Here is a 25,232-nt window from a genome sequence, read left to right on the forward strand (position 1 = left end):
CTCTCTCTCTCTCTCTCTCTCTCTATATATATATATATATATATATATATGTACATATATATATGTATATATATATATGTGTGTATATATATATATATATATATATAAATATTTTGGTCTGTGGTCATCTATTGAAATCTTTCTGTCTTACTGAATTCTACAAACATCTAAAGCACAGCTTGTGATCCTGCCTCTTACTCAGACCCCTTTCTCCCATTCTTTAGTCTTTAGGCTACATTCTTTAGAGTTTTTCAGTGTGACCCCCAATATACATTACCAACCTCGTTTTCCAGAAGCTTCCTTTCATTTTCTCCATATTTTTCACTGCTTCCTGGAGCTTATACCTCCATTTTCCTGCCCCTGTTGTTTGTTCTTTATTTCTTTATTTAAAATAATAGTTTTATTGAGCTGTAACTCACATATCATACCTTTCACCCATTTAAAGTGTACAATTCTATGGTTTTTTTTAATTATATTCGCAGCATTGTGCAATCGTCATCACATTCATTTTTCAAACATTTTCATTGCCCCACAAAAAAACCCAATCCCCTTAGCCATCACTCCCCATTTCCCCTTCTCCCAGCACCTAGAAAACTGATCATCTGCTTGCTATGTATAAGATTTGCCTATTCTGGACATTTTGTGTAAGTAGAATCACACAATATGTGGCCTTTTGTATCTGGCTTCTCTCACTTAGCTTAATGTTTTCAAGGTACATTCATGTTGTGGAGGTTCATTCATGTTCTGCACACATTTCTTTTTATTGCCAAAATGTATGGATATACAGGTGTTCCTCAACTGTGTCCTGATAAACCCATCTTAAGTTGAAAATGGATTTACTACCTTGATAAATCTATCCTAAAGTTCAAAAATCTCATGTTTAACCATTGTACGTTGGAGACCATCTGAATTACATTTTCCATTCATTGGTTGACAGACATTAGGTTGTTTCCACTGTTTGCTCCTTATTTCTTGTACCTGAAATGTCCTTATTCCCTCTCTTCTTATCTCACATTTAAGTCATTTAATTAAGGCCCAGCTCAAAAGTCACCTTCACAAAACCTTCCTTGATACCCCTTTCCTCCTCAGCTCACTTGGACCTTTTGCATTTATTTATTTATTTATTTATTATTATTTTTTTTTTTGACAAAGTCTCACTCTGTCGCCCAGACTGGAGTACAGTAGTGTGATCTCAGCTCACTGCAACCTCTGCCTCCCAGATTCAAGTAATTCTCATGCCTCAGCTTTCCAAGTAACTGGGACTACAGATGCGCCCCACCATGCCTGGCTAATTGTGTGTGTGTGTGTGTTTTAGTAGAGATGGGGTCTACAGATGCACCCCACCATGCCTGGCTAATTGTGTGTGTGTGTGTGTGTGTGTGTGTGTGTGTGTGTGTGTGTGTTTTAGTAGAGATGGGGTTTCGCCATGTTGTCCAGCCTGGTCTCAAACTCCTGGCCTCAAGCCATCCTCCCACCTTGGCCTCCCAAAGTGCTGGGATTATACGCATGAGCCACTGTGCCTGGCCTGCATTTAATTTTAACTGTGAAATATTTGAACTCAGAAAAAAAGGGTATGCTCAATACCTATGTACCCACCACACAGTATTAACATTTTGCCATATTTGCTTCTGATCTTTTTTTTTTTTTTTTAAAAGAAATTAGAGGTCATAATACAACTAAAGCTCCATTTCTTTCCCTTCATTCCCAGAAATGTGACAGTTATCCTTAAAGTTGATATATATCATTCCCTTACATGTGTTTTATACTTCCTTAGTACAGGTTAACTGTGTCCTCTGCTCAGGGGCTCATCAGGCTGAATCAAGGGACTCACAGTCCTCTTCCAAGTTCTTTCAGGTTGTTGGCAAAATTTAGTTCCTTTTGATTGTAGGAATCGGGGCCCGTTTTTTCACTGACTGCTGGGCAGGGGTTGCTGTCAGCTATTTAAAGGCTCATGCCCTAGCCCATGACACTTACAACATGGCAGCTGACTTCTTCAAAACTAGCAGGAGAACCTTACTCTAGTCTGCCACATAACCTAATCACAGGAGCAGCTATTCCCTTATTTTCACAGATCCTGGTCACACTTAAGGGGACGGAACTCTTCTGGGTGTATACACCAGGAGGCAGGAACTTTTTTTCTTTTTTTAAATCTTAAAATCTTTTATCCCTAAAGGAGGCAGGAATTTTGAGAGCCATTAGAATTCTGCCTACTGCAGCCCAGAAATCTGCATTTTTCACAAGTCTCCAGCCATGATGTTTCTGATGGCTCACACTGCTTTATTCCATCTCTAAAGAATATTTTTATTGAAAAGCATTAGGGTGATAGTTTAAAAAATATTTTCCCTAACAGAGATGGGTTTGTTTAAAGTCCTACTTTTGACTGAATAGCTGAGATTCACATTTGTGTAAAATCATTTTATAGCCTTATTAATTTGGGTGCCTTTAAAAATGGTATAAAGCAGTATTTCTGAAAGTGTAGCCTGTTCGCCACCTATATTGGAGAGTTGGGAGGAGAGAGTCTCTATCTTGAATTTATGGGAAAAAATCTAAAATACTTTTTATAATGAATGATAACATCATAACTCCCCAATAAAATGTGCATGTATATATTTAAATTTGCTGTCATTGACTTCTGCACCTACAAAATCCAGTCCTGGAGACTGGCATTCTTAACTGCTTGCTGAGGGCCAGATGATTTACAGATTCCAGAATATCTCAGTGTGAATTTTGGTGAGAATTACTGCACTGAAAAGAATGGCAGTATTGCAGTTATACATGGGGTTTTGGCACTTTATGTTTATATAGTGACTGAATTTAAAGCTATGCAATGTCTTCTTTTTTGAAAGGATATAATTGACACTGGAAAAACAATGCAAACTTTGCTTTCTCTGGTCAAGCAGTATAATCCAAAGATGGTCAAGGTCGCAAGGTATGTATGACATTTTGACATAGAATATTTTTCTCATTTGAAGGAGGATTAAGTGATTGCTTCTTTGTAAGGATAAATGTTTTCAGCTGTCATTCTATCTTCAAAAAGTAATGTAACCTCGTATAGGACTTAAGATATAATCCTTTTAAATAATTTTGTCATGTGTTAATAAAGCTCATAATTACTTCCTTGCCTCATATTAACATTTGTTTTTTCAGCATGCTAATTATATCAATTTGTCCTGAGTAGCATGGCAGAGGATTTTGGGCCCCCTTACAAAATTAAGAATAAGGATTGCAAAGGGGGTGAGGAAGTGATAGGAAGGGGTGGGCCCTGAAGATCTGGGCCTCCTAGAGTTGAGTGATGTCTGCTGCATCTTCTTTGTGTCTATGGTGAAATTTCATAATACATGCTTCCTTTTTCACTAAGTCAGCCTCACCTTCTCGCCTTACCTGTGCTGTTTGACTTTTGCTTTTATAGTCCTACCTGTGTTTATTTCTTTTTAGTTTCGTCCCTCAACAACTCTGGGATGGCATTATTATTCCCACTTTACAGATAAGGATACTGAGGCATAGGGAATTGCCCAAAGGCACAGAGCTAGTCAGCTATAGAGATGAGATTTAAAACCAGGGAACCTGGCTCAGAGTTTATGCTTTTGCTACCTTAAGTTGTTAATAGAGTGACATCTAACAAACATTTAAGAATTTTTTTTTTCCTTTTACAATGTCATTAAAAAATTTAAGTCTCTGATCAATCTGCAGTTTTTATGTAGAGGTCAGATAGTGATCTAACTTTTATTTTTTTTTCCTAAGTGATTAACAGATTTTTATAAACCCCTTTTAAAAAAAAACAATATCTGTTGAGAATCTTTGAATCAGAGTAGACCTTCTAGTGAGTCATATGTCAGCAGTTTGACTGTATGGGCTTTTTGGGACAGACACTATGAGAGTGTATAAGTGATACGTTATAGGACACTAAGTAATAACCTATGAAATGGCAAAAACCGCAATCACTTTTGCACCAACCTAATAGAAACTAATGAGTGCACTTGCTTATTTTTCTACATGCAGTTTAGAGTTTTAAATGTCAACCTACTGTGGCACAGACTTTAATCCTCCAGGTATTCTCTTGTTCTTTCCTGGTATATGCTGTGAAATTGAAATAGACTGGCTCGTGAGAGAGAGATTTTGTGTTGCTGCAGGTAGGACATGCTCAAAGAATACTTGGGTCATTTATTCGCCATAGTTTTGTAGCACTGATCTTGCATACATTTCATGCATCTTCCATGAACTCCACGTCAGCACTGCTTATATGATACTCAGAGAGAAATTAAACACTAAGGAATAAGATTGTCAGGTGGGGTTGAGTTTTGGAGGGCCACAAATCTTGTGATGTCTAAGATTTCCACCCTCCCTGTGGAGAATTAGTTTTGGCTTCCTTGGAGGTGATATCGCCTCTGTTGACAATAAGTGGCCTACTGTGTCACACCACTGCACTCCAGCCTGGGCAACAGAGCAAGACCATGTCTCAAAAAAAGAGAGAATATGTGGCCTAGATGACTTCTAAGGTTCCTCCTACCCAGTTCCAGTTTTCATGCTCTAGGCAGGGCAGTAAAGTGAGAAAGACATGGACTTGGGAGTTTAGCCTGGCATTTCACTGCCACTTAACCTGAGAAACTTCCATATTTAATCTCTCTGAACGTATTTAGTCATCTTTAAAGGGGAATGATTGTTAACAGTTTTTCTCAGGGAAACTGTGTGAGTCAAGGAGATAATGTATTTGAAAATCTTTTTAACTGCAAAGCACTGTTTCACTGTTGGTTATAATGTGATTGATCTCATTGTAGTGAGCAGCTGCTTAATTGTGCCTTTTAGAATGTAGGGACAATAGTAAGATTTTTAGCATATTATATATGTAGCTGGTTCTGGAACTGTAAACATTCTCCTTTTTTACGGAGATATGAGTCACATATCATAAAATTCACTCCTTTAAAGTTGTACAATCTAACTTTGGGGTTGTGCATCTACTACCACTATTTCATTTCATAATCTTTTCATCACCCCCAAAAGAAACCCTGTACCCATTAGGAGTCAGTCTCCCTTCTCCCAGCCCCTGGCAATTACTAATCTACTTTCTACAAAGAGTTCGTACAGATTTGTGGATTATGGACATTCCATGTAAATGGACTCATGCAATATCCTGTGTTCTTTGACTTAGCGTAGTGTTTTCAAGGTTCATCCGGGTTGGAGCATGTATCAGTACTTCGTTCCCTGTTTTGGCTGGATAATATTGCATTGTACAAACATATCACATTTTGTTTATCCATCTGTTGGTGAACATTTGAGTTTCTACCTGTTGGCTCTTATGAATAACGTTTGCATACAAATTTGAATACCTGTTTTCAGGTCTCTTGAATATATAATTGCTAGGTCATATGGAAACTCTGTATTTGACATTTTGAGGAATTGCCAGATTGTTTAACAAATTATATGTACTATTTTACACCAGTAATATATGAGAGTTCCAGTAACTCCACATCCTTGACAACACTTGTTACTGTCCTTTTTATTATTGCCATCCTGGGGGCTGTGATGTGGTATCTTATTGTGGTTGTGATTTCTTTCTCTGATGACTTATGATGTTGTACATGTTTTCATCTGCTTATTGGCCATTTGCATGTATCTTCTTATGAGTGGTTACCCATTTACAGTATGGAAAAATGCTTCAGATGCAACTCTAGTCATGCCTTAGAGATAGAGCTTTATTAAACATTCAGATCTGTAGACATATGAGGTGCTGAGTTCTTCTGAACTCCTCATACAGATTGCACTGAGTTTAGTGATAACTTTTGTGGAGGACTCCTGAGTCAGGTAGAGGTAAGGGTTTTTGCTGTGATTGGCTTGCTTGTTATGTTCTTTCTAAATGGAAATGGAATTGAAGGTCTCCTCTATCCATTTGCTGGAAGAGAGTCATGAGGGACATGATTAGATGGTCCCTTGGAACCTACGACTTAGGTCAGTGGTTCTGTACTTAGACTGCACATTCGAATCACCTGAGAGTTAAAAGCAAAAACCAGGACAACCTATGCCTGTGTCTCATCTCCAGCAATTCTGATGTAATTAGTCAGGGGTGTGGCCTGGGTATCTGAGTTTTGTTTTTGTAAAGCTCCCAGGTGATTCTGATGTGCATTCCAGGTTGAGAATCACTTTAGGCCCTTTCCAGCTCTTTAAATATATGTATTTATCTAGGAAGGTATAAGTTTTCTTGAGACTGCCTTTAAAATCTATAAAGGCTTTCAAAGCAGCTTCTGTAGTTTTTTTTAATGGCCGAACATTTTTCAACAGGCAGCATTTGGATTATAAAATTAGCTTTTGGTAGAGTTGACTTATACCACCTCCAGCTTTTACTCTCAAAAATAAAAACTAGTTCTTTTGGCACACTAGTTGTTTTAGCCTAAAGTTCCTCTTTGTAAACCAGTTATTAAAAGTTGTGATGCAGCCAGGGTGAAGTGGTACACACCTGTAGTCCCAGCTACTTGGAAGGCTAAGGTGGTCAGATCGCTAGAGCCCAAGAAGTCAAGGCTGCATTGAGCTGTGATTACACCACTGCACTGCAGCCTGGGTCACAGAGCGAGACTCAGCTCTTAAAAAAAAGAATGTTGTGGCCGGGTGCAGTGGCTCACGCCTGTACTGTAATCTCAGCACTTTGGGAGGCCTAGGTGGGTGGATCACAAGGTCAGGAGTTCGAGACCAGCCTGACCAACATGGTGGTCATTTTTACTAGAGATAGGTCTCTACTAAAAATACAAACATTAGCCGGGTGTGGTGGCACATGCCTGTAATCCCAGCTACTCAGGAGGCTGAGGCAGGAGAATCGCTTGAACCTGGGAGGTGGAGGTTGCAGTGAGCGGAAATCATGCCACTCCACTCCAGCCTGGGCGACAGAGCAAGACTCCCATCTCAAAAAAAAAAAAGGAATGTTTTGATGAAAGGTGATGCTCACCTCTCCCACACTGTTTTATAGTTTAGGGATTGTATTTCCAAGGTTTCTGGACTGAGAGCCCTTATCTTTTTAACTTTACTTACTGACACTCTGTACCCATTCATCCTGATTAGCTGCCCTTCAGTGGACACCTGGGTAATCAGGGTGCAGGTCTCAGAACTGTCCTTCAGGTTCCAGGTGATCAACCAAGGGCCTTGTCTATAGTGTCAACTCATTGCTGCCCCTTCCTAGTAATCCCCATAATTTCACTCTCCATTTCATAGTGATTCTTTGGGTGTGTTAAAAGTGACCATGGTACAGTCAGCATTTATGAAATCAAACAGTGTTTAGAAACATTAATCTTCTCTTTTGTAATGTCCTGTAGTCTCTCTGTATGTTACATGTCAAATTTTGTAATTAACAGCTTGCTGGTGAAAAGGACCCCTCGAAGTGTTGGATATAGGCCAGACTGTAAGTGAATTACTTTTTTTTTAATCGATCATTCAACCATCTTTAACCTAAAAGCGTTTTATGTGAAATGGCTTAAAATTGCTTAGAGAATATTTGTAGAGAGGCACATTTGCCAGTATTAGATTTAAAAGTGATGTTTTCTGTATCTAAATGATGAATTATGATTTTTTTTTTTTAGTTGTTGGATTTGAAATTCCAGACAAGTTCGTTGTAGGATATGCCCTTGACTATAATGAATACTTCAGGGATTTGAATGTAAGTAATTGCATCTTTTTCTCATTTTTCAAAACCCACATAAAAATTTAGGAAAGAGAATTGTTTTCTCCTTCCAGCACCTCATAATTTGAGGAGACTGATGGTTCCCATTAGTCACATAAAGCTGTAGTCTAGTACAGACGTCCTTAGAACTGGAACCTGGCCAGGCTAGGGTGACACTTCTTGTTGGCTGAAGTAGTTGAACAGCTTTAATATATAATAACTGTTGCATTATTATTTCAAATGATAAATGTGGTCATAAGTAAGAAATAAATTATCAAGTTTAGCCTTTCAATTCACTGCCCTTTAAGTACCTGCCCCTTACTCTGGAGGCAGGAGTCCCGTGGATGTATTTACAAACATGGTTGAGGAAGATTCAGGAAGACTGAAACAGCACTCCCTAAAGCAGGTTTTTTTACTCCATCTTTTTTCACCACTTACCTTGGCCTCCCACTTTGATATGCTTAAATCCCCTACTTTATTTGTCTTTCAAAACTGCATATTGAAGCCAGGCACAGTGGCTCACGCCTGTAATCCTAGCACTTTGGGAAGCCGATGCAGGCAGATTACCTGAGGTCAGGAGTTCGAGACCAGCCTAGCCAACATGGAGAAACCCCATCTCTACTAAAAATACAAAAGTTAGCCAGGCGTAGTGGTGCATGCCTGTAATCCCAGCTACCTGGGAGGCTGAGGCAGGAGAATCGCTGGAACCCGGGAGGCAGAGGGTGCAGTGAGCCAAGATCGCACAACTGCACTCCAGCCTGGGTGACAGAGCAAGACTCTGTCTCAAAAAAACAAAAACAAAAACAAAAACTACGTATTGAAACAAGAAACAAATTAAACTAATGAGATAGACTACTGCTTTGTTTTCAAAAGCTACATTTCCCAAAAGTTAACGGTCTAAAATACAGTAGTTCTGTCTCTGTTTGTTTAGTAAGAACCTGGCTACATAATAGTGTTCTTATATGTAGTGGTGTTCTTGCCTTTCATTTCAGAATATACTTTTTTAATGTGAATTTCTGGATTTTTGTTTTATAGCATGTTTGTGTCATTAGTGAAACTGGAAAAGCAAAATACAAAGCTTAAGATGAGAGTTCAAGATGAGTTTCGAAACATCTGGAGACCTATTGACATCGCCAGTAAAATTATCAATGTTCTAGTTCTGTGGCCATCTGCTTAGTAGAGCTTTTTGCATGTATCTTCTAAGAATTTTATCTGTTTTCTACTTTTAGAAATGTCAGTTGCTGCATTCCTAAACTGTTTATTTGCACTATGAGCCTATAGACTATCAGTTCCCTTTGGATGGATTGTTGTTTAACTTGTAAATGAAAAAAATCTCCTAAACCATACCACTATTTAGTGAAACATTGAAATCGTATCTGTAAGAAACAAAGAGAAGATATATTAGTTTTTTAATTGGTTTAATTTTTATATATGCAGAAAAGAGCAGAAGTGATTGAATATTGTTAATCATACCACCGTGTGTTAAGAAAAGTAAGAAGCAGTCAGTTTTCACATCAAAGACAGCATTTAAGACGTTTTGTTCTGTCGAGTAAACCCATGTCCTGGAATTATCTTAGTAGTGTTTCAGTAGTATTGACTGTATTTTCCAACTTGTTCAGATTATTACCGGTGAATCTTTGTCAGCAGTTTCTTCTAAATGCAAATCAATAAATTCCCCAAAATGTACCGCTTTTTGAATTCTTCAATGTAAAAATCCTTAAAATAAGGTCTGTCTCTTTAAAGAAACTATGCAGCCAGGTGCGGTGGCTCAAGCCTGTAATCCCAGCACTTTGGGAGGCCGAGACGGGTGGATCACGAGGTCAAGAGATTGAGACCATCCTGGTCAACATGGTGAAACCCCATCTCTACTAAAAATACAAAAAATTAGCTGGGCATGGTGGCGCGTGCCTGTAATCACAGCTACTCAGGAGGCTGAGGCAGGAGAATTGCCTGAACCCAGGAGGCGGAGGTTGCGGTGAGCCGAGATCGTGCCATTGCACTCCAGCCTGGGTAACATGAGTGAAACTCCGTCTCAAAAAATAAATAAATAAATAAAATAAAGAAACTATGCATAGTTATCATTTCTCTACAAATTAACCTAGTACAGTTTTCTGTTGGTTCCATTTTCCTTGTTTGTTAAGTTTTAGTAGCTAGTTTAATTGTAATCTTAATGATCATGTGGTAGAATGGGTTGGTGCAGCTATAAAAATGCCTAGCTGGGAGCAGGAGAAAAGTTTTAAGCCAACTCTTCATTGCTTATCTGCACCACATGAGGTATGAACTAGCAACCTTGTGAGCCATCTAGCTTACACTTCTTAAAAGTTTGCTGTTGGCTGGGCACAGTGGCTCACACTTTTGGGAGGCCAGGGTGGGGGATCACTTGAGCTCAGGAGATCAAGACCAGCCTGGGCAACATGGCAAAACACTGTCTCTACAGAAATATTTTTTACAAATAGCTGGGTATGGTGGCACACAACTGTAGTCCCAGCTACTTGGGAGGCTGAGGTGGGAGGATTGCTTGAGCTTGGGAGGTCAGGGCTGCAGTGAGCCTTGACAGTGCCACTACACTCCAGCCTGGGCGACAGAGTGAGACCCTGCCTCAAAAAAAAAAAAAAAGTTTGCTGTAATTCCCAGCAGCAAAGTAGGAGACTCAAACTAATACTAAAATAATAATTCGCTGTAGTCCTAGACTGTCTTAGTTTACAAAACATTTTTACTTCTGTTACCACATTTGATCTTCGTACCCAGGTAAGGTTGAGGTAGATGTTTTACCACATGTGAGTGCGAGATCCAAAACTCCTGAGTCCCCTTCTTCCCCTAAAATGTCAGCTCCTGAGGTCCACTTGGCTGCCCCCTTGAATACTGCATCCAGCTTCCCACGGCCAAACCTCTTCTTTTTTTTCAGCTGCACTTACCACCTTCTAGTAAATTGAACCGCATGAAATTACCATTTTTATAGGTAAAAAAATGATCGGTGAGCAATTTGGCATTGTGTAACCTAATAACATGTTATATAATTTACGTGAATGACACAAGTGGTAGGTTGCTGCGTCCTGGAGGAGTCAGCTCCATATTCCAGCTCCATATTGCAGCTTTGCCCTAAGTGAGAAGGCAATGTTGAAAGTCCCATGTGTTATCAGAACCAGGAAGGCAGATGAGAAACTGCCTCATGGCAGCTCCCACAACATAGGGATGTGGGTGACAAATGGCCTTGGGACAGCTCTTCACAAGACTGGTTATGTTACAGTGTTCCTGGGAAGATCACATGGCATTCTTCCAAGAGGGGTCAGACTGCTGTTGACCTTGTCTATGTGGCCTATGTGGAGACATTCATGGCAGAGTTGTTCCCTTTGAAGCATCTACTAAATTGATCATTTCCTTTCTTATGTACTGTCTGTCTCCCTTAGGAGACTGTCAGCTCCATGAGTGCAGGACCTTGCCAGTCCTCATTACTGCTATATCCTCAGCACCTACAGGAGCGCCTGGAAAACTGTAATGCTCAATAAATATTTGTTGGATAAATGATAGGAAGTTAAAAAGCAATTAAAGTGCTTGAAAATTACAATATCTGTATTACCTAGAATTAGAAGCAAAACGTTTTTCAGGTTTAACAAAAAACCTTACTAAGAATAGCTAACATGTATTGAATTCTATATGCAATTGAATGATACTAAGCACTTTTGAATCCTTGTGATAACCCTATAAGGTAGGTTGTTTGGATTTTAATTGTCCCAGCTTTACAGATGAAGAAGTGCAAGTCCAGAGAGGTTGCATAATTTGCCCAGGTTCACACAGCTAGTAAGTAGCAGATGAGGAATCTGAACCCAGGCAGTTGTATTTCACCATCTTCCCTCTTAGTTCATTGCCACTTAAGCTATAGTGCCAGCTCCTGTGTAGAAATTAATACATTGATAACTTAGAGGAAAATATAAAGCTCAATGAATGTAGTGGGTCCAGATGACTTGTACATTAAACACAGCTTTTTGAGGTCACAGCTGATCTTTAAGAATGTAAACTGATTTCCCCTGGCACTAGAAAGCATTTTCAAAGACTTACAGAGTTTCTCCAACATTCTCTCCAGATTTTTCTCCTGGCTTATTTTATGATGCTGTGGACAGCTTCCGACAATATAGCTTTCTGGTATGAAAGATTATGTTTGCTCTGCTTTTTTTTTTTTTTTTTTTTTTGAGACAGTGTTTGCTGCTGCCCAGTCTGGAGTGCAATGGTGTGATCTTGGCTCTCTGCAACCTCCACCTCCCTGGCTCAGGCCAAGCGCATGCTACCACTCTCAGCTAATTTTTAATTTATGTTTTTAGAGATATGGTCTCACTATGTTTCCCAGGCTGGTCTCGAACTCCTGGCTCAGGCAGTCCTCCCGCCGTGGCTTCCCAAAGTGCTGGGATTACAGGCATCAGCCACTATGCTTGGCTTGCTCTGCCATTTTCAAATGTGAATTTTAAAGACACTTTAAACCACTTGAAAGAGTAATGATGTTTTAATGGTTTTCATTATTTGCAACTTCAAGCATTACTGTTAAACACTGCCAAATTAAGTTTCAAGTTTTCTCTTGACACAATATGGATGTACTTCATAATGGACTTCCTCATCATGATTAATGAGTGAAGTGACATTCAAACTTGGTAGCTTTTCAGTAGAACTTCCTTTCCCCAACATTTTTTTTTCTGTTCCTTTAATTATGGGCAATATCCGAGAGCTCTGAATGTAAGTCAGAGGTTTGATTATTTTTATTTTTCATGTGGCTTCCTCTGCCTGGAACTTTTTGCCCTGCACCCTCCCATTACCCTCTGTGTCCTCTTGTCATGTCCCTACCCTTTTATGAGTGTGTCTGTTTTCTGACACTACAAAACATTACAGGCTCATCTTGTGTTTTCCCTACCCTGTTCCAGAATCAGCCATTACTTCACAGAGCACAGGTTCTGTTATTGGAGAATGCCATTAGAAACCGGGATCTCATGTAGGCATGCTCATTTCTATTGAAGTGTCATACAAATAATTTGTAAAATGTTTGTAGGTCCTCCCAGTGGATAGGATTAGGAAATAAAGCGTGCATACTAACCACACATACACACACATCTACATCTATTTCTGTATCTGTCTGTATACATATTAAAATAAACATGAGTTGATAAGTCATGTTTCCGCTCTAATCCACAGCACAGATTTCATCCTAGCCTCCCCCTCTTCCTTCTTTTTAGCTTTTTCAACAGTGGGAAATGTGGCTCTTGTTATGTATGCTTTATTCACTTATTTGACCCTAGGATCATAAAGTAGTTCTGTATGCCTGTAACAGATTGACTAACTAGAATTCATTATTTGTGTACAGATCTTTTCGTCCTAAGCCTTACAGCAGGGACATCCAATCTTTTGGCTTCCCTGGGCCACACTGGAAGAATTGTCTTGGGCCACACATAAAGTACACTAACACCAATGATAGCTGATGAGCGAAAAAAAAAAAACCACAAAAATAAATTTATAATGTTGTAAGAAAGTTTACTGATTGGTGTTGGGCCACATTCAAAGCCATCCTGGGCCGTAGGCTGGACAAGCTTGCCATAGAGTATCCAGTCAACATACTGTTTTCCAAAATTACTTCTTTTTTTTTTTCATCCCTTTCAGTGTGGCCATTATTTATAATGCAGTTTGGTTTATTAGTGTTTGTATTCCAAATACACCCTTAGCCTTCATAACCTAGTTTTAATGAATTATTAGGGTGAAACATAATAAGAGTTGGAGCTATACAGAAAAATCTACTCAGAGGTGCTTTGTTCCCTCCTATTCTGTTCCCACTACTACTTTCCATTCCTTTTTCCACCAACCCTGTGAGCATCATGTTTATTTTTAATGGCTGTTACATTTTTACCAAGCGCTTACTATGTGTAGGCACTTGGTATGTATTGCTTCTTTTGATGTACACCACATCCTCTTGGGGTAGGCCCTATTATCACCCCCACCTTTTTTTTGAGACAGAATCTTACTCTGTTGCCAGGCTGGAGTGCAGTGGTGCGATCTCAGCTCACTGCAACCTCTGCCTCGCAGGTTCAAGCGATTCTCCTGCCTCAGCCTCCTGAGTACCTGTGATTACAGGCGCGAGCCATCCTGCACGGTTAATTTTTGTATTTTTAGTAGAGATGGGGTTTTGCCTTGTTGGCCAGGCTGGTCTGGAACTCCTGACCTCAGGTGATCCACCCATCTCGACCTTCCACAGTGCTGGAATTACAGGCGCGAGCCACTGTGCCCAGCTGTTATCCCCATTTTTTAGATGAGAAAGCTGAGTCCCAGAGAGCATAAGGAGCTTGTCCGGAGTGACATCTCTGATACATAACCAGTACTCGAACCAGTATTTTTCTGACATCAAGGCCAGTGTGTAAACTGTAAAGGGGCTGTTTGGCACCTACTTTCCTAAGGTTGTCCGATCCTTTTGCAGGCCGAGTCTTCCTAAAGCTTGGCACTTCCGAAGTCACCTTTCTGAAAACATTCTGGTAATGGTTAGATCCCTTGTTCTAGCTATTCATGTGTTCTGTGTGGTTAAACAAGGTTCACAGTGGGCCACCTGGCCTTTGGAACTTGGGTGAAGAGGCTGCCTTCAGTTGATCCTCCCTACCCCCATTTTCAAAACATGAGTTTTTATGTGTTATTTGTAAATTAGGAAACATAACCATGTTTTGAGCCTTCATAGAAAACAAATGTCTGGGGTCACACAGGTTAAAGGAGCAACCAAATGCAGCACTATCACTCTTCTATTCAGTAGACAAGTCTGGGGCCTTCCCGTGTTTCAGGTACCTGAAACAACTGTAGTAGTTGTTTCAGGACTTTGAGATAAATACAAATTATTCCTGCCCTCAGGAGGCTTAAGGTCGGGTGTACGAGTGATTCTAATGCAAGGTAAGTCTGGATTCAGTGCTGGAAAAGGAGGGCATACCTAATGCTATGGGAATTCAAAGAGGAAATGATCCGAATGAGAAGGGAGAGATGGGTCATTCCGGGAGAAGGTTCAGGGAAAAGCAACATTTAAAATGAGACTTTGGAGATTGAGGGAAATTGGACAGGCGGATATAGAGGATGTAAGGTTAGGGAAAAGGTTTCAGCCAGAAAGTCTTCTTGTGCAAATGCATGGGTTGAAAAAAGAAAATCCACTTTGGGAGGTTTAGGTGGGCAGATTGCCTGAGGTCAGGAGTTCAAGACCAGCCTGGCCAACAAGGTGAAATTCTATCTTTACTCAAAATACAAAAAATTATCCGGGCTAATTTTTAACTACTTGGGAGGCTGAGGCAGGAGAATCGCTTGAGCTTGGGAGGTGGAGGTTGCAGTGAGCCGAGATTGTGCCACTGTACTCCAGCCTGAGTGACAGAGTGAGACTCCATCTTAATAATAAAAATTTTAAAAAGTTATGGATCTGGATGGAAGGAAAAGGAATGTATAAAAGAAGTAAATGGCTGGGTGTAGTGGCTCACACCTGTAATCCCAGCACTTTGGGAGGCTGAGGTGGGCGGATCATGATGTCAGGAGATCGAGACCATCCTGGCCAACATGGTGAAACTCCATCTCTACCAAAAATACAAAAATTAGCTGGGCGTGGTGGCAGGTGCCTATAATCCCAGGTACTCGGGAGGCTGAGGCAGGAGAATCGCTTGAACCAAGGAGGCGGAGGTTGCGGTGAGCCGAGATCCAGCCACTGCACTCCAGCCTGGCAGCAGAGTGAGACTCGATCTCAAAAAAAAATAATAATAATAAAAGCAAACACACACAAGAAGTTACAAATACAGAATAAAAGTAAAATGCAACCATCACCCCACATTCCAAGGTATCCATTTTTACATCTTTTCTTTCGTTCTTTCTGTCTTTATATAATTGTATAAATGCTGCATAAACCTCCTCTTACCTGCTGCCTCCTCAACCTCCCTCCCTCTCTCACTGTCCCTTTCTGCTCCTGGAGAGCCACCCTCTCTCCATGTACCCTTCCCATCAGCTTCAGGTTCTTCCCATGTTACTGAAAAGAAAATCTTATAAGCCTGTGTCATTCTCTACATATCCCCCCATCTCCTTCCATTCATAGCCTTTAAAACATATATGTAGCAGTTATTGTGGTTATTTTTCTGATCACAAAATTTAAAAAAAAAAAAAACTCTTTCTAGAAAACTGGAATATAGAGGCAAGATTGTTTTAAGAAAACCCAGTTACTCCATTACCCAATGAAACTCGAAACGCTGATGTACATCCTTCCAAAATTTCTTTTTATGACAACATGCTTTTTATTTTTTTTTAATTTTTATTATTTTGAGTTCTGGGATACATGTGAAGGACGTGCAGGTTTGTTACATAGGTAAATGTGTGCCATGGTGGTTTCCTGCACCTATCAACCCATCACCTAGGCATTAAGCCCGGCGTGCATTAGCTGTTTATCCTGATGCTGTCCCTCCCCTCCCCTCCTGCTCCCCCGCAGGCCCTGGTGTGTGTATGAGGACACTTTCTTGACGTAAAGATTTCATTTATTCCCATGGAATTCTAAAGTCTTTTCATACTTGTGAAGGAATAATAGTTTAGAAATAAACTGAACTTTAAAAGATACCATTTTAATAAATAATCTACAGCCATCAAAAATTATGAGAACTATGCAATAATATTAAACCCTATCATCTGCCGACTGCCTCCTATATTCCAGAAACTTGACATACACCAACTCTAATTCTTACAAGAACTCTCTGTAGGCTTCAGCATTAGATGGACCAGGTTTCACCAGCTGTGTGGTCTTGGATAAGTACCCAACCGCCTGTCTCTAAGTTTCCTCACCTGTGAAAACAGCTTCTACCAGCTTCCAAATGAGATGATCAATATAAGGCACTTGGAACAGAGCCTGACACATCATAAGCACTCTATAAATGTCTATTATCACCAAATAAATTCCAGGTGCCTTGAAAATTTAAATGAAAAATAAAATCAAACCATGACAATACTAGAAGCAAATTCAGGTGAACACTTTTCTAATCATGGGGTGGAGAAGACCTTTCTAAGCATGATACCAAAGGCAGAGATGATAAAGGCAAAGGATCCACAGAATTCACCGTCTGATAAAAATCACTTCTGATGCTGAGCACGGTGGCATACGCCTGTAATCCCAGCACTTTGGGAGGCTGAGGCGGGCGGGTCACTTGAGGCCAGGAGTTTGAGACCAGCCTGGTCAACATGGTGAAACCCCCATCTCTACTAAAAATACAAAAAATTAGCCGGGCGTGGTGGTGGTGCTTGCCTGTAATTTCAGCTACTTGGGAGGCTGAGGCATGAGAAGAATCACTTGAACCTGGGAGGCGGAGGTTGCAGTGAGCCAGCCTGGGTGACAGAGACTGCATCTCAAAAAAAAAAAAAAAAAAAAAAAATTAGCCAGACATGGTGGCATGTGCCTGTAGTCCCAGCTACTCAGGAGGGTGATGAGAATCACTTGAACCTGGGAGGTGGAGGTTGCAGTAAGCCGAGATCATGCCACTGCACTCCAGCCTAGGTGACAGAGCAAGACAACAACCAACCAACAAACAAAAAAGTCACTTCTGAATGGCAGAAAGCCCCACAAAGTTAGAAGTCAATTAATAATTTGGAGAAAACAATTAGTAACTTGTTGGACAGACAAAAGACTTTTTTTTTTTTTTTTAAGATGTTGGCACTGCTATGAGCATGGTCTTTCCCTTTATTGCAACTCACAATCAAAACCTTTGATTCCTTTTTTATATTCCAGTCCCAGAAGTAGTTTCAACTGCAGAAGTTAACTGATGAGTCTTATTCTTTCTAGCAGTAGCTTACAACCAGGCTCTAGCTTCTCCAGGAACACTACAGGATGAGTTTAGTTTAAATATGTATTAAACTAAAAGGCATTCTCTCAAATGAGTTTAAATGCATTTTATTTTTAGAGAACCTACATGACATGTTTTTCTTAAAAACAATGCCTCCACTCCAAATAAATCACAGTTAAAATAAATGAAGATCTCAGGATGACATCAGTCCCATTTATCTTAAGTCCTGGTGTGTGGATGACAAGCAGAAGCCAGTTATGATGACAGGTGATAGATCCAAAGTAATTGTCAAATCTGTTAACATTTTTCCATTTCTAAACCATCCTTAAAGAAAATCATATATGGGGTCACACCATCTTCACGGTAGTCCAATAGAGCAACCATGCCATCTGGATTCATGTTTCCACCAATAAAGAACTGGTAGTTTTTGAAATTAGCAAGGATGTGCTTGATTTGTTCTGCAGCCCCTGTCATAAAAGGTTTTACTCTTTCTGGTCTTTGTTCTTCAAGTTTGCCTTTGATTGATTTCATGTAATCTTTGATGTACTTCTCGTAGGCTTCTTTTGTGAAACTTGTTTCCTGCAGGTGATGGTTTATGACAATATCGACACCAGTGATTACTGTGCTTTCGGTACCTTCGCCCTCGGGGCCTTCAGCGGAGGCATTTCCACCAATGAGCGTCATCAATGTTACCTTCTGTCCTACTGGCCATCTTCCCCTCCACCTCCAGGCACAGCCCATCAGCGATCTCCCGGATCTTGTAGATGTCAGAGAACATCTCATCGTGGCTGATGAGATCCCGGTAGATAATCATGATGGTGGCTGACGGGAGAGGACGGCGGCGCTAGCTTAGCAGGAGCCCGAAGCTCGGAGCGAGCGCTGTGCAGCCGGAGCGGCACTAGCGGGGAGGGGGGAGTGGGCGGAAAAGCAAGACATTTTTAATATAACAAAAACTTCAAAAATAAAAACATACACATTCGAGGACATTTTCCTAGAAAAACAGGCAAAGGACATAAACAGCAAAGTGAGAAGACAGCTTGATGTGGCCATATTATCCAGGGGGACATTTTGGTGAGCTCTATGGACACAGCTACCATGATGCCACCAGTGTGACAGCTGTCCGTTTCAAAATGTGTGAGCCCCAGCTCTTCCTCGCCCCAACCTCCATTACAAAGGACCTGCGCTCTCTACTTTATTCCTTTCTGCATTAATTTTCTTTTACAAATATGTTAGTTGTCATCAGAAAAAAGAAAGAAACTGTTAGGGTTAGCCCCTTAAAGGGGAGCAAGAATCACCTTTCTAAAAGAAATTTTGTGGCCAGGTGCGGTGGCTCACGCCTGTAATCCCAGTACTTTGGGAGGCCAAGGCAGGTGGATCATGAGGTCAGGAGATCAATACCATCCTGGCTAGTATGGTGAAACCCAGCCTCTACTAAAAATACAAAAATTAGCCAGGCGTAGTGGCGCGTGTCTGTAGTCCCAGCTACTCTGGAGGCTGAGGCAGGAGAATCGCTTGAACCCGGGAGGTGGGGGTTGCAGTGAGACGAGATCACGCCATTGCACTCCAGCCTGGGCAACAAAGCAAGACTCGGTCTCAAAAAAAAAAAAATTATATGTTAAATATAGTATTTGCATATGTGAATCTTGAGAGAAAAGTTAACAGTTGAGTTGAATATTTCCTCTGTAGTCTGGAGCTAAAAATAAGGAATGTTACTGTGTCCTAAATCTTTTCTTCCACCCAGTGTCTGTCTAGACGCAATTCATTCATTCATTCAACAAGCACTCACTCAGCCAGGCATGGTGCTAAGCCTTGGGATGTCGCTGTGAACCAGAAACAGCCCCTACCCACCCACCCCGCATGGTATAGACATTGTTGTTGGGAGTTGGAGGAGGAACAGGTAAACAATAATTAAATATCAGGTTAATGATATATTATTAAGTTTGAGGGTTGAGGAAAGGACGAGGAAAATGGCAGGGCCAGGAGGCCTCCAAGGAGGTGACCTTTGAGAAGACACATGCAGCAGATAAGGGAAGAGTGAAGAGGATTTCTAAGAACATTCCAGGAAAAGAGAACAGCGGCATTCAAGGCCCGGAAGCGGGCGGGGGCCTGGTGTGTGTGAGAAACCTCAGGGTTGCCAGCACTGCTAGAGCAGAAACATGAAGCAAGAGGGCTGTGGGCGATGAGGGCAGGGAGGTCCCGGGGTAGGGAGATCAGATGGGGCTGTGTGTATCATGCTTTGCATTCTGTTCCAAGAGCTAAGATGGTTGACATAATTAGGAAAAAAAAAGCCCAGAAAAGCAGTTTTTCCTATTTTTTTTTTTCATGGTAAAGATCATTTCAATTAAAACCTGATTCCTGGGTATATATAATTTGTAGGCCAAATGGTGCCAATCCCTAGTTCCCTCATCCCCTCACTTCCCTCTCCCTAAAACCTGTACCTCGACTCCCGTTTGTAAGTGATGGGAGTCAGGAATAGGGAAATCTCCCGGTTTCGTGTTCTGAGCGAAGAGGTAACATAGCAGCTCTGTTATTTTCTTTCTTTCGTCTCCAAGGGAACCATGAGTCACCCTGAGCTATCCCCCGGGAATGTGGCCCTCAGAGTGTTCTTTTGTTACTGATTGATGATTTTGTTATGTACACCTGGAGCAACGGAACATACCATACCAGCTTGTCAAGGTTGCTGTGGGCAAAGGTCAATGACGTATGTGAACAGGGTTCCGTGCTTGGGGTCCTGAGTTTCTGGTGCCATGGCCAGCTGCTAGCAGGTTGTATGTGTATGACCAGCCCCTATCTGAGCCTCTCAGACCCTGAAACTCCAAACAGGCTTCCCTGGACAGAGGCATTCTCTTCATGCTCTCTGGCTTGCTGCTCGAGAGGGAAAGACCACATCCTGTGTGGCTTCCTCTCAGAGGAAGAAGGACATTGGAAGCCTGTGCTGGGCTTCTCTGGACCCCCCTGATGTATATGTGTGTATGTTAAAGAGAAACTGGGGTCTCACTCTGTTGGCCAGGCTGGTCTCAAAGTCCTGGCCTCAAGCAGTCCTCCTGCCTCCGCCTCCCGAAGTGCTGGGATTACAGGCATGAGCCACTGTGTCCGATGTATATATTTTTCCAGCTCCTTTCTTTTTTGTATCATTTGCTGTTTCTAACTCTTAGCTATTAGTATAAACTGCTCTTGAGTTGTGTAAATCTTTCTGGTGATTCACTGTGATGGGATGATTGTGTCCCCTCAAAATTCCTATGTTGGAATTCTAACCCATGGTACCTCAGAAAGTGACTGTATTTGAAGAGAGGTCTTTAAAGAGGTTATTGTTAATTAATTGATGAGGTCATTAGGGTGAACTCTAATCCGATAAGACTGGTATCTTATAAGAAGAGGAAATGAGCACACAGACACACACAGTCAGAGGGAGAAGGCAGCCATCTACAAGCCAAGGGGACAGATCTCAGAAGAAACCGACCTGGCCTACACCTTGATCTTGGACTTCCAGTTGCCAGGCCTGCGAGAAAACAAATGTCTTGTTTAAGCCAGTTCCCAGCGTGTGGTACTTGTTAATACACTCAATGAATGAGGCAGGTAGCTGTTTCTTTTCTTTTATTTCTTGAGACAGGGTCTCACTTTGTCTCCAAGGCCAGAGTGCAGTGGTGTGATCACAGCTCACTGCAGCCTTGACCTTCCACGCTCAAGTGATCCTCCCACCTCAGCCTCTTGAGTAGCTGGGACTACAGGCATGCACCACCACGCCTGGCTAATTTTTGTATTATTATTTTTATTTTTTAGAGATAGGGTTCACCGTGTTGCCCAGGCTGGTCTCAGACCCCTGAGCTCAAGCGATCTGCCCTCCTTGGCCTCCCAAAGTGCTGGGATTACAGGCGTGAACCACTGTGCCTGGCAGTGGTAAATTTTTCATATGCTATTTTCTTGATGATTATGTTTCTGTTTCTGATATAATGCCTTTTTATGAGAGAGTTTTAGGCCTGGTGCGGTGGCTCAAGCTTGTAATCCAGCACTTTGGGAGACCAAGGCGGGTGGATCACGAGGTCAAGAGATCGAGAACATCCTGGCCAACATGGTGAAACCCTGCCTCTACTAAAAATACAAAAATTAGCTGGGCGTTTGGCACGAACCTGTAGTCCCAGCTACTCAGGAGGCTGAGGTGGAAGAATCGCTTGAACCTGGCAAGTAGAGGCTGCAGTGAGCCGAGACTGCCAGTGTGCTCCAGCCTGGGCGACAAAAAAAAAGAGAAGAAAAAAAAGAGACCATCTATGAGAGAGTTATCTGTTTGTTTTTATTTTTTAATGTTTGAATTTAAAAATATATATTTAATGTAATTTGCAAAATTAAAATTATGTTTGAATAATTTAAATATATTGGAATAATTCAAAAAGTATGAGCAAGTATACAGTGAAATTTTCCTCTCATTCCTTTTTCCCATTAATCAGTGTACTTCCCAACAGCCAGCAAATAATTTTAGTTTCCTCAATCCCTGAGCTATTTTATGTATATGCAAGCAGATATATACATACATATTTCTGCCTCGTAACATAAATAGTAGCATACCATACAACTGCTCTGCTCCTTCCTTTTTTTAAGCTAAGAATACTAAAAGAGTGGAAAAGATATACACTAAAAAAAATCAAAAGAAAACTAGAGTAACATTATTATAAGAACTGATTATATAGGTTTCGGAGCAATGATTACTGCTAAGAAAAAAGAGGGTAATTTCACATTGATCAAAAAAGTCAACTCATCAGGAAGACATAATAATAATAAGCACTTATGTACTTAACAGAGCATCAAAATACTTGAAGCATAAATGATAGAACTGTGGGGGAAAGCACACAAATTAATGACTAGTTGAAGATTTCCATATCCCTCTCTGAAAAACTGGGTAGTACAAGTACGCAGAAAACTGGTAAGGATACGTGGCTTGAACAACATTATCAGCCAAATTGACCTCATTTACATTTGCAGAATATTCCAACTAAAAACATCAAAATACATACTCTTTTCAAGAGCACATAGAACGGTTACCAAGATAGGCACTATTTTGGGTCACAGAACAAGTCTCAACAAATTGAAAGCATTCAGATCAAATATGACCATGATGAAATTGAACTAGAAACCAATAATATATCTCTAGAAAATCCACAAACATTTAGACATTAGTATGCCTTCTAAAAAATTTATGCATCAAGAAGAAATCAAAAGGGATACTAGAAAGTACTACAAACTGATGGCCGGACATGGTGGCTCACTCCATAATCCCAGAACTTTGGGAGACCAAGGCAGGTGGATTACCTGAGGTCAGGAGTTCAAGACCAGTCTGGACAACATGGTGAAACCACGTCTCTACTAAAAATACAAAAAATTAGCCAGGCATGGTGGCGGGCACCTGTAATCCCAGCTACTCAGGAAGCTGAGGTATGAAAATCGCCTGAACCCAAGAGGCGGGGGCTGCAGTGAGCCAAGATCACACCATTGCACTCCAGCCAGGGCGACAAGATGAAACTCCATCTCAAAGAAAGAAAGAAAGAAAGAAAGAAATTCACCATTTAGCATCCATAGTAGTAATAACTGATTTGGGTGAGAGTCAGCAATGGGTGCTAAAAGTCATGGGTGAAAGCTTGATGAGGAATAGGATACTTACATACCCCCAAACTAAGCCACTAGTTATTAATAACAAAGGGGAAAGTAGTAATTTTACAAAGGGAAGACACCACTGTGAATGGACAATGAAAGAACGTCAACAATAATGGGAAAAAAATGACACTATTTACCTCCTGCTGTGCTGCTCTGAGAACAAGTATAATTTCTATGATAGTCGTCCAAAAATGCATGACCTGAGTCCGTTCGTGGGGCAGCATCAGACAAACCCAGATTGAGGGACATTCTACAAAACAACTGGCCAAGATTCATCAAAAATGTCAATGTCACGAAAGGCAAACTCTGGGGAACTCTTCCTTGTTCAGGAGACAGTTCAGTGTAATGTGTGATCGTGGACTGTGAAAAAAGTAACTATAAAGGATGGTATTGAAACGATTGTCAAGACTGGAGTATAGCAGTAACAACTCAAGGCCAAATGTCCTGATTGTACCGGGGTATGTAAAAGAATGTCTTAGAAAGTACGCACTGAAATACAGGTGAAGAACAATAGCTCCAATTTACAAACGGCTCTGAAAAAATATATATACGCACACACATACACAGAGACAGCGAGAAGGCAGCTGATAAAGCGAGTGGGACGAGATTTGTTGAAACTGGTGAATCTGGGCAAAGGGCATTCAGAACTTCTTCGTACCATTGTTGCAACATTTCTGTAAGCTTGAATTTATACCAAAATTTACAGTTTAAAAAGGAAAGAAGAAAGAGAGAAAAGGCATAAACAATATTAAAAATAAAACAGAAGATTACTATAGATGTAGTAGAGAGTTTAAAGATCATGAAGAAAATACTAGAAACAAGAGTCTTTATATTATTTTTTAATTTATTTTTGAGATGGAGTCTCGTTCTGTAGCCCAGGCTGGAGTGCAATGGCGCCATCTCGGCTCACTGCAACCTCCACCTCCCAGGCTCAAACTATTCTTCTGCTTCAGCCTCCCAAGTAGCTGGGATTACAGGCCTGCACCACCACGCCCAGCTAATTTTTATATTTTTAGTAGAGACAGAGTTTCACCATGTTGGCCAGACTGGTCTTGAACTCCTGACCTCAGGTGATCCTCCTGCCTTGGCCTCCCAAAGTGCTGGGATTACAGCTGTGAGCCACGTGTCTGGCCCTTTATCTTATAGATATACATACTGAAATACTTATTATAAAGTGGTGGGATATGTGGGATTTCCTTGAAGATAATCCAGGGGGCCAGGCACGGGGAAATCCCATCTCTATTAAAAATACAAAAATTAGCCAGGTGTGGTGGTAGCTTACTCCTGTGGTCCCAGTTACTTGGGAGGCTGAGGTGGGAGGATCACTTAAGCCCAGGAGGTTGAGATCAGCCTAGGCAACATGGTGAAACTCCATCACTACAAAATAAACAAAAATTAGCTGGACTTGATGGTGCACACCTGTAGTCCTAGCTACCGAGGAGGCTGAGGTGGAAGGATTGCTTGAGCCCAGGAGGCAGAGGTTGCAGTGAACCGAGATCATTTCATGGCACTCCAGCCTGGGCAACAGAGTAAGACCTTGACTCAAAAAAAAGAAAAAAAAAAAAAAAAAGCCAAGATGGGCAGATCACCTGAGGTCAGGAGTTCGAGACCAGCCTGGCCAATATGATGAAACCCTGAGGCAAGAGAAAGAGAGACAGAAAGAAGGAAGGAAAGAAGGAAGGGAGGGAGGGAGGGAGGAAAGAAGGAAGGAAGGAAGGAAGGAAGGAAGGAAGGAAGGAAGGAAGGAAAGGGAAGGGAAGGAAGAAAGGAAAGAGGGAAGGAGGGAAGGAAGAAAGAAAAGAAAGGGAGAGAGAGAAAGAAAGAAAAAGAAAGAAAGAAAGGAGGGAGGGAGGGAAGGAAGGAAGGAAGAGAAGAAAGAAAGAAAGAAAGAAATAAGAAAGAAAGAAAGAAAGAAAGAAAGAAAGAAAGAAAGAAAAAGAAAGAAAGAAAGAAAGAAAGAAAGAAAGAAAGAAAGAAAGAAAAAGAGAAAGAAAAGGAGGGAGGGAGGAAGGAAGAGAAAGAAAGAAAGAGAGAGGGAGGGAGGGAGGGAAAGGAAGGAAGGAAGAAAGGGAGGGACGGAGGGAGGGAGGGAGGGAGGGAGGGAGGAAGGAAGGAAGGAAGGAAGGAAGGAAGGAAGGAAGGAAGGAAGG

General features: G+C 41.1%; 1 protein-coding gene, 1 long non-coding RNA gene and 1 pseudogene across 4 annotated transcripts in view; 1 reads left to right on the forward strand and 2 right to left on the reverse strand.

The window, feature by feature from the left end:
* HPRT1 (hypoxanthine phosphoribosyltransferase 1) overlaps nucleotides 1-9,322 on the forward strand; it is a 35,575-nt gene extending 26,253 nt beyond the window's left edge. Inside the window, exons 6-9 of one of the 2 annotated variants that reach the window (XM_032260245.1) lie at nucleotides 2,847-2,929; nucleotides 7,335-7,381; nucleotides 7,560-7,636; nucleotides 8,675-9,322. In XM_032260245.1, the coding sequence (XP_032116136.1) occupies nucleotides 2,847-2,929; nucleotides 7,335-7,381; nucleotides 7,560-7,636; nucleotides 8,675-8,722 (255 nt within the window). In that variant the 3' untranslated portion in view covers nucleotides 8,723-9,322. The remainder of the gene's footprint in view (nucleotides 1-2,846; nucleotides 2,930-7,334; nucleotides 7,382-7,559; nucleotides 7,637-8,674) is intronic. The other variant, XM_032260246.1, reaches the window with a different exon arrangement.
* Nucleotides 9,323-15,538: 6,216 nt separating this feature from the next.
* Nucleotides 15,539-25,232, reverse strand: part of LOC116537996 — an 11,838-nt gene continuing 2,144 nt past the window's right edge. The window contains exons 2-3 of the long non-coding RNA XR_004263453.1: nucleotides 22,667-22,672; nucleotides 15,539-16,086 (exon numbers count right to left, since the gene is read on the reverse strand). This is a non-coding gene — a long non-coding RNA (uncharacterized LOC116537996). The remainder of the gene's footprint in view (nucleotides 16,087-22,666; nucleotides 22,673-25,232) is intronic.
* On the reverse strand, nucleotides 17,531-18,363 carry LOC116537995 (annotated as a pseudogene). Its single transcript, XR_004263452.1, has one exon. The product of XR_004263452.1 is annotated as a translationally-controlled tumor protein pseudogene (transcript).

Source organism: Sapajus apella, unplaced genomic scaffold (assembly GCF_009761245.1).
Source record: "Sapajus apella isolate SASKATOON/1434 unplaced genomic scaffold, GSC_monkey_1.0 scaffold115, whole genome shotgun sequence".
Classification (NCBI taxonomy): Eukaryota; Metazoa; Chordata; class Mammalia; order Primates; family Cebidae; genus Sapajus; species Sapajus apella.